The following is a 10,376-nucleotide window of genomic DNA, read 5'->3' on the forward strand; positions in this document are numbered from 1 at the left end:
ACAGATTCTTGTTCAGGAAGTACGCATGCGTACAGTGCATAGAAATATGGTGCAGTGTGAGTGTGATGCATGATGGGACTGCGCATTATTAAACCAATGACAGTGCATGATACGTTTGCCCATCCCAGGCGCTGGGGACGAGCGAAGTTTAACCACAGAAAACAAGGTTTAGTTGGTACATTGGCTCCAAAGGAAAGCTTTTTTCAAATATTATTTATCAATAAATTCCCCGGTGTTAGAAATCAAACAGTGTGACTGCATTGATCTATATTTAAAACTTTTCTCTAGAAGCTCCAGGTAGAGTGATGTTTGTGAAAAAAAACTATTTTTGTTTCCACAACCAAACTACCATTGCTACCAACAAGCCGCAAACACTCACTTTATCCAATCAAAAATAGGTTTGTGTTTTGAATTACCTAAGACTGCAGGACTGTGGTGCACCATTTCCTTACCAGAGTGACTTGGGTTTAGAGTTGCACATATTGTATGACTCCAAACTAATAAAATCATGTATGTGTGTACTACTGCATGGTATTATTTCACCCACGTATCCTTTGGGTTTGTCATCGGAAAAATTTCCATTATTGTGAAATATTGAAGTTGACATTACAAGAACGCAGTTTCAGAACTTTCTATATTAAACACCAACCACAAAGTTTGTCAGTACGTAATTTGTCTGATTATTGTAACTGAATACTATCCATGGCTAAAGGATCTCATTACATAAAGGATCTCATTACATAAGTTGGCTGGTTGCTAAAAAGTTGCTTTCTGAAGTTGTTGCTGAAACTAGGGTAACATTATATGGAGGAATAACAACGAAATAAAATTTGGGGAGTAGGCACTTCTCTTTTAAAGGCAGTGGCCACTATTGGTAGTTACTCAAAATAATTGTTAGCATAAAAACTTACTTGGTAACGAGCATTGGAGAGCTGTTGATAGTATAAAACATTGTGAGAAACGGCTCCCTCTGAGGTAACATAGTTTTTGAGAAAGAAGTAATTTTCCACTAAAATATTTGAATTTGATTTTGAGACCTCAGAATAAGATTTTGGGGTCAATTGAGTTCAATTTTTCACATGTTTGTTGTTTTGTGTATATGTTGAGATACACCAACTGAGAAGACTGGTCTTTGACAATTACAAAAGGTGTCCAAGGTCTTTAAGCACATCAAGATCCTAAGCACAGAAAAAATTATGCTTCCCAGACGAAGGTTACCAGCCAAACTGGCACGTTTAACATGTACCACCTGTCACTGTTATCCTGCTCATTACTGCTTAGCAATTGTTAAGCAGTATTTACTGCTTAATCAGCTCTATGAAATTTGGCACTGGTTTGCTAAATCTGAGTAATTCAGAGAAACAGTTAAGGTCTTGTAAACACAGGGCGTATTTGCAAGCAACTTGGGGGCAACCAACTGCACTGCATGTAAAAGGAACACTTTGGTAACAGGTAGTACAACGTGGTGTGTGCGTTTTCTCCTACACAATTTCACTTTCTGTCCCCAAGAAAATGTTGTGGAAATAAACATGGGAATAATTTTTCCTCTTTGAGATTATTTATTTTGGTGTTACCCATATGCACTGATGTGTGTTTACACTGTATATCAGTACTTTCCCCGAGTTCTGTGAAGAATTTTTGAAAAACAGGCATATTACTTGGGTTGGATTCGCACCCATGACCTTTGCAATTCCAGAGCAGTGTCACACCAACTAGACCACCGAGATTGCCGGGTAGCTAGAGGCAGTTTGAATCCTATGTTTTAGCAGCGGGTTCTGCAACAATTTATTCTTGGAGATTGCCTGGAAGTTGTTGCCTGTAAATTGCCTGGTTTAACGTGGCCTTTAGAGTGTCCGGGAAGGGGTTTGTCTTCTCACTCTCTTCTCTAATCTGGAACTCTGCAGCAAGGTCTCATTATCTAAGAATGTTTGTACTCCCAAGACATTGAAGGACTGAGCAACAACAACAACAACGGCAGGATGCTTTCATTTTTACTGACTAATAACATCGAATCTTGTTGTTTGCAGACGGTCAACATCCTTGAGCAGAGACTAACCATGACAGAGAACAAGCTTCGCGAGGTGCTGGACAACCAACAGAAGATAACACTACAAGTCAGGCCTACTGACTGAGCTCCAGGCTATGTGGATTGAGTGGATGGATGTCAAGCTATGTTATGTAGGTTGGCTGAGTTGACTCCAAGCTTTGCATGTGCATCTCACTTGCTACTCTCCCTGACATTTTGAGGGGGGAACTTGGACAAAAGGTGCGTTGCACTTCATTTCTTCCAACCTGGGGCTCCCTGCATAGAAGCATGCACTAATGCAGTACAAGAAGGACAAATCTAAACCCTCCATTAGGACGAGCAGTAGAGCCGTCATTCGCAGGGAATTTGTTTGTAGAATATCTTTCGAGTGATGGTACACTTGATTGGAACTGAAGAGACATGATCACAATTTTACTTTTAAGGTAGTGGACACTATTGGTAGTTACTCAAAATAATTATCAGCATTAAACTTCACTTGGTAATGAGTAATGGGGAGAGGTTGATAGTAGGTTGATAGTATATAAATTTGAAGTCTCGAAATCAAGCATCTGAAACCACACAACTTCGTGTGACAAGGGTGTTTCTTCTTTCATAGTTATCTCGCAACTCCGACGACCAATCGAGCTCAAATTTTCACAGGTTTGTTATATTTTGTGCATATGTTGAGATACACGTACATGTAGTGAGAAGGCTGGTCTTTGACAATTACCAATAGTGTCCAGTGTCTTTAAGGATTAGTACAGAGAATGGGGTATCAAACTTTCTCGGAATTTATACATCCCTTGCAATAAAATTCAAGTATAAAAACTGTGCTCTTATCACAGACTGTTAAAAGCTATGGTTGATATTTACACCCTGTAAATTTTATGCAAAACTTTCTTAATTTGTTATTCTAAGACAACCACATTACTGATAACCATTAGTGCTGTATACTCAAGTGTTTTCAAAGTCTTGCAGGAAATTTAACCTTGCACATTCTCAGAACTTGGAAAGCACTCAACTGTTGTATTCATACGGCATTGCGTGTCAAAACTAGATTTCAAACCTTTATCCCTATGCAAGATTTACATCATATAGTTTTATACTGTCACTTTTTTAAGGAAAAACAGATTTCTTACAAATGCCATCCACCATAGTTTTGTGTACAAATATTAATGCAAAATTGTAAATAGAGAATTTGACTTGTTCGATAAGAATTGTTTGAATCTAGATACCACCATTTATACTTGTTTTTGTTTTGTTTGCTGTACATTTTGTATAATACTTAATATTATTAAACCAGTAGAAGACTACAACGGAACGTTTATCCAGCTTTGGGTAATCCCACAGTTGCTTGCATTACGAGTACAGGGCTCTAAAATATGGCTTTGTTGGGATGTCATCGCCGAGCAGTTTAGCGCACCGGATTCTACTTGACTGCGAAGGCTAAGTGATCAGGGGGTTGGTTCAAGTCCTGTGCTTGACAACAGACCAATCCATTAAGCTCCGCCCCATTGCGTACTGACCAATCAAAACCAATTGCATATTCCAAAAGTCTGACACTATAAAGTCCGACATGCATGCCGTGTATGCTTGGCGCGCGCGGCAGAGTTGTGCAGAATGGCATTGGAGAGGCTCACGTGTTCTTGCTCACGCGTGCGCCGTGGGCAGAGCCTAATGGATCGGTGTACTGTGTCTCAGAGCAAGACAATGAACTAATTGCTACTCTTCACCTAGGGGTAAACTGGTACTGGGTACCTATGAGGGCAGAGATGATTGTAGTGATTGAATGAGCTTGGTGTGCTTTATACTTTGCAGCAAGGGCTGTATACTCTCCAGGGAGCTGAGATGGTTTAAGGAACGAAATAAATGGCTCAGTAAACAGGGGTAATAATGTTGAACGACACGTCACAGTGATGGTTTCAAGCACTATAAGAAAACTTTATTTCTTTTTTTCAGAATAATTTTTGTTGTGGTTTGTCATTGATGGTGCACAAATCAAGTCACAAACAAGTCACACAAAAATCAGATGGAATGATCCTTTGGTTTGTTAAAACATTTCTTTGTTTCATTAAGATATTTTTGTCATTTAGATTTTTGAAATTAGCCAAATCTTGTTTTTTAACCTCATGTGCTGTGTGTGTGTGTGTGTGTTCAGGGAGTTTGGGTACTCTGGAAATGTTAGCATATTATTCAGATCAGGTTTTTTGTTTTAGAGTCAGTTTTATAAGGTTTGAAGTACTTGATGCTCCACACCCAAACAATGCACCTTCTGACAAAGCTCATTTTAGTACATCAAATGGATGAAACTAAGCTCTTTCAAAATAACACCTTATGAAGGCTATGCCAAAATGTAAGCACTTCTCAGCTTACAGAATGTTTACAATATTTAACATCGATATCACTGCTTATTTTGTTGTTGTTGTCACTATTGTTGTGACTATTTCCAAGAATGAGGGGGGGTGTTGATTAGATTCAATCTGAAGGTTACTCATTAAAATTTCCTACCAGTGCAAATGATCCTGTTCAATGTGGCCATCGGAAGAAAAAGTGTCAAAACAAGAAAAATGCATTTGAAGACTTTCAACAGCACAATTGCTTGTTTTGATCACATAAACTTGAGGTTTCCAAGTACAGTCTCACACTCTGAAACACATTTCATAACTTGAGCACTTCTGGAAAATGTTCCACTTTGCTGTAGTAGGGTATTGTGTCTCATAAGATAACCTGTGACGACCTCCTAGTATACATTTTTTCCTTGTTTTTACTCAAAATTATTCTTATTTAACTTCATGGCGTTGAAGACGTCAACAGTGTTCTTGTCAGCCTCTACAGGAATAACAAAAAAACGGTTTTATGTAAATATGATAAAAATAATAAATACAAACGGCACTCCCCGGAGAAAAATCTTTGAGAAAACACTCGCGTAACACAACACCGACTATTTTGCCATCCAGACGCAAAATCGCGATAAACTTTGATTCAACGAGGGCTCAGCCTCGGCAACAAACAGGATGTGATGTCACTCACCCCGTCGCTGCTTCTGACTCCCAAGCCCCTCTTGTTCTCCCGCATATTTTGACCCATTCTGCGTTATTTTCCAACTCCGGAGACAAAAGACATACCGGGGTAAGATTATAGCCTGTGCAGGGATATCGATAAAAATCATTCAATCCAGATATTGCCACATAGGAGAGCTGAAATCTGATCAGAGATACAAAAAGGGTAGTGGGACGCTGTGAAAGGTTCTCAACAGCAACTGATGTCATTGATACTGATGTTTATTGGCAGGTTAGTTTCAGCAATATGGGTCACATACAATCCCTTTAAAGCAATCACACAAAATCGGTAAATAGTATTGTCCAAAGGCCCACACCTCGTGTATCACAACTTATATATAAAATAATAAACTTGTGAAAATTTAGGCACAATCGGTCATCGGAGTCGGGAGAAAATAACGGGAAAACCCACCCTTGTTTCCGCACGTTTCGCCGTGTCATGACATGTGTTTAAAATAAATCCATTATTCTCGATAAATCGAGAATTGATAATTGTTTTAATGTTTGCTCAAAAAGTAAAGCATTTCATGGAATAATATTTAAAGGGAAGTCTTTCACCATTACCTTCTGTAAATCCTGCAAGTTATTTGTAAATCTGTGAGCTTTTAATTTTTGTTCTGTTCACAAAGTGTCCAATGGCTTTTAAAGTAGAAATGGCTTCCTAAATAGATTTTTGAATATATAACTTTTTCACAGTCCTTAAATGCTAAAGGAAAAAAACCTCTCAACCTGCCAATCAAACTAACAATTTGTTCCCTCCAGTCATGACTTGATCTATCTAAATCCGAGATCAACAATTTAAGTGCAAGTTGAGTTTTTATCTTGAACTTACAAGATACTCACAGTTCCTTAAGTATTGAGTAAGATATCATCTTCAACTAAACACCATTTTGGCCGCTTGGCTCTACTTTAAGTTTTCAAATCTCTAGAGATTCTGTCCTTAAACCGTTTCTTCTTTAATTATTGTGTTCCAGCTCGGTTGGTCAAAATTGTTTTGCTTTATTTTGTTTCTAATATCTGTGAAAATTGGAGATGAAGGGTAATGTTAAGATATTTGACAAATATCTTAACATTACCCTTCATCTCAAATTTGTTGTGCCATTTGTAAAAGCAGAGGCCGATGTTAGTGCCATTTGCAGAACTGTTTTAAAAATTGGTTCAAAAGTTCGACTGTAATGTCATGGTAAATTTACAGTCAATACTATTGTGAAATTCAAAGAAAATTTTAACCACAGTGTCGGAGCTTCCAACTCTCCCTGATTCTGCAGAAAGATCCAATCTTGCAAAGCTCTGTTGAAAAAATTTGACATTCTCCCTGATTGTGGAAACTTTTTCCTAATGTTAAATGTTATTCTAAATCTCTCCCTGATACTTATGTTGGCAGCTCTGCAGTGACAATTGTTGTCGAGTTATGTTGAATATTTGATAATAGCTGGATTTTACATTTGGCATCCCCTGTGGTAATGACCTTGGCCCAATTTCATGGTTCTGCTTACTGCGTAATTATGCACTTACATCATGTTCAGTACATGTCACTGTAAGCACAGAATATCACGGTAAGCAGAGCCATAAAGTTGGACCCTAGCCTCAGCACAAACAAAGTCTCCTTTTCACTAGATGTTTGTCTCTTGATCAATATCTCCCTAAATAGGACTAAAGTCTGTTTTACAACAAAAATCAAACACATTAAAACAGTTTTTCTTCTCCTTTCCTCTACCAAATAATGCACTCAGCTCCTTGAACTTGTGTTGCCTACCCGCATGAAAAGTGAAGTGTTTACACTGAAGAATCAAAAATGTTGGTTTTGTGTACATCAAGGTAGTTTGTCACAGTAACTACATTCTGTCACCATTAAAAATGAAACTACAATGTCATATGCATTTAGGTCTATTATTGTATTACACATTACACACAAGAGTGAAATGATGGGTACATTTTGTAAAAAATTTGAACAAAAACATTCCATTAAATTTACTGTGAGATAGTGAAGGATTTTGTTATTTTTGTTCATACTCGCTGTATTCATGTTGCAGTAACCAAGCCTACAAAACAATATTCCCCCAAAAGTGGTGTTGAAATGTACAGTTTCAGAGAAAAAGTTTTCTAGTAAGAGTGGTAATCTAACTAAAAAATAAAAATGATTTGATATTTCATGTAAATAAAATGTACAGATTGTAAATATTTTTTACAATGGACCGGATCTTGGTTATCTGTCTCTGAATTAATTATTTGAGTGCTGTTTGCATTCTCTTAATGTTATTGTTTGTTAAATCAGTCATTTCCTGTACGTATTCATTATAATAATAATAACCATATTTATATAGCGCCTTTTGCCAAAGGATACAAAGCGCCAGGTATTATTACTGCAAGGAGTGGGACGAAGTTCGAGATAAAAGACCTAATCCTTAGCACCATGTAATGGTTTACAAGGTGCTGTGGCGCAATATGCTGACAATCCAGCCAGGAACACTGGGGCAAACCCCTTCTCTTTACGATAAGTGCACTGGGTTCTTTTACATGCGTTTACACAACACATGGGACCAACGGCTTTATGTCCCATCCGAAGGACGAAGCAATGGTTAAGTGTCTTGCTTAAAGATACAAGTGTCACGGCTGGGGATTCGAACCCACAGTCTGCTGATCAGAAACACAAGAGTTTGAATTCGGTGCTCTTAACCACTCTACCTCCAAGCTATACACCACCCATTCAATGTCGGTTTACCATAGTTGTGAATGTCAGACTGCAGTGATGATATTCATCTGTTGAATACATCTAAAACCATACAGCACACAAAGATGGTGTAGTGCTCAGTACCTGTTCTACACAAAACACGGGTGCAGCAGTAGTGTTTGTTTGCGGACTCGCAAAACAGCAGCCCAAGTGCATGTCCCAATGCGCATGATCCCCCAATCAAAGTATTCTGGGTGAAATCTGATCCCAGGCTACACTGGTAACCATCATGGTTCGCTGATTTTGAAGCCATGCAGGACACAACTATCAAAGCATGGCATAGTTACAGTTGGCATCCATCTTGGTAGATGGTAAACCAGGTTTCCAAAGTCGCAATGCATTATATTTTTAAGATGGTGCTTGTGCGTATAATTGGCTACAACTGTGTGGATGGTTGGAGGGTTCTAAATCTCTCAATAAGGGTATACGGATAAATAAATAATTAACTCTGAAAAGTTTGGTTAGTATAAATCATTACAAGACACTCTGAGGAATGTTTTCAATCTGAAATGCTGTCAAGTTCGTAAATTTTGTGTTAAAAAGTCTGATTTTATTTCAATTGACTGGCTGTGCATTTTAATTGGGTATGATTGAGTATTTATAACATTATGAACAAAACTTAAGCAAAATCATGTTCCGTTTTTCTATACAAAGAAACATTATTTTGCAGGCACAGTTTTTCTTGCCAAACATGTGCCCAAACAAACAAATGAATATATATATAAGTGACCAACCATTTTAACCCTGATTTATTGGGCTGACAGTCTGCATGCAAAACAATGTAATATTTTCCAACTGATTCCTCCTGTATGCACATTTTTAAAGGCAAACAAACAAACAACAAAAATAATTATTTCCAATCTTCACAGTAATAGTTTGGTACCTAGGCTACCTAGTAATACAACCACCATCCATTTATTGGTAGATCCGTGCCACTTTTGTATTAAAAACTATTTTAAATCAATATGCTCATTTACAGTTTCCAAAATGATTAAAGAATTTCCAAGCGAGGGTCTCTTTACATTTTACGGCCATCTCTTTGCCAATCCCATTAGTTGTGTCTTCCTTGGTAGATAAAGTAAGTTTTCTGGAATGTAAACAGAGCAGTTTGAATTCTGTTATGTGAGGCAGTTTAAGAAGTGCGGCCCTTCCACAGGTTGAAACATCCCGACTCGAAAAAAGGCAACTACAAAGATAAGCTGTTTTGCCATAAAAACGGGATAAAGATGTGAAAAGAGGCTGAGATAGGACATGTTATATTCACATCCGTACATATAAAAAAAAAATGCCTTTGACACTTTTGAATTGAAAAAAACCCACCTCAATTTAACACAGAATTATGTTTTTTTATATTTGAAAACAAACTGAGTCCGGGCTGTTTCACTGTGGAAATGGAAGTTGGAGAAATCAGGGATAAACACTTATAATTAGGTCATTAATTTGAATAAGGTCAGCATCTCATTCATGGACAGACAGTAATTAGTGTAATGAGGAATGTGTAAAGGAATGAACATTTTCTATTTATACCTCAAAGCTTGAAAGAGCACAAGTTATTCAAAAAGTATATTTGGAAAACAATTACTTAAAATCACAATAGCCTTGTAGAACAGATTCTGCTAGGGTCCAAACATCAGGGCCCAATTTCATACAGCTGCTTAAGCAAAAATTTTTGCTTAAGCAAAAAATTCATTGCTTAGTAAAATCAGATTACCGGCCAAGACTCCACTCAATTGTTATGCTAAGTAAACAACAGCTAAATACTAGTCATAAGCAATGTATATGGCATGACATTTTGGCCAGTAACATGTGTAAAATAAGCGAGCTATTTTTGTGCTTAAGCAAATTTTGTGCTTAAGCAGCTCTATGAAATTGGCACCAGGTCATTAGATATTAATGTTTATGCATGTATGCCATAGATCCTTTGGTTGGTAAGCAGTTTGCAGCAGCTTTTTTTATTTTTTATTATCCTTAACAATGGTCGCTAAAAAGGGAACTCCTAAAAATGACCAAAGTATGTTTATTTATTTATTTATTTATTATTTACCCTGGGGATACCTCTCGGTGAAACACTGTTTTTCAGAGGTGCCCAGCAACTACAAACACATCAAAATATTAAAATAGTATTATTATAAAAATTCATTTGTAATAACATATTGATTGATTAAGAGCAATATTAAAAATAGAAAAGCAGCCATATTTAAATAAAGACTACAGATGTACTTTAACAGCACAAAATCTTTACAACAACCAAAATAAACAATAGAGACAAAGGTTAAAAATCTGGTCAAGCCAGGAAAAACACCACATGACCAAATTAATGTTTTTGTATTGTACTTAAAAACTTGCACAGTTAGTTGTATGGCAAGGGAGTTTTTAGTGTTGTGGTCATGGGAAACAAAACAAAAACTGCATGATCCCGTGACGATAGTAAGAAATAAAAAGCTATAAATTTATTTGATTTGTCTGCGTTGCAATTATAGCGAGAATGCTCTTTTAGTCTTTCATATTAATATAACGGTCACAATCATGTTAGCTTACCGCACGAAACACATGTGTTGAA

General features: G+C 37.1%; 1 protein-coding gene across 1 annotated transcript in view; it reads left to right on the plus strand.

The window, feature by feature from the left end:
• LOC139954269 (POC1 centriolar protein homolog B-like) overlaps positions 1–7,285 on the plus strand; it is a 34,473-nt gene extending 27,188 nt beyond the window's left edge. Inside the window, exon 12 of the mRNA XM_071953999.1 lies at positions 2,028–7,285. Coding sequence (XP_071810100.1) covers positions 2,028–2,132 — 105 coding nt within the window. The 3' untranslated portion in view covers positions 2,133–7,285. The remainder of the gene's footprint in view (positions 1–2,027) is intronic.
• Positions 7,286–10,376: the final 3,091 nt, after the last annotated feature.

The sequence above is a fragment of the Asterias amurensis genome, chromosome 2 (assembly GCF_032118995.1).
Source record: "Asterias amurensis chromosome 2, ASM3211899v1".
In the NCBI taxonomy this organism is placed as follows: domain Eukaryota; kingdom Metazoa; phylum Echinodermata; class Asteroidea; order Forcipulatida; family Asteriidae; genus Asterias; species Asterias amurensis.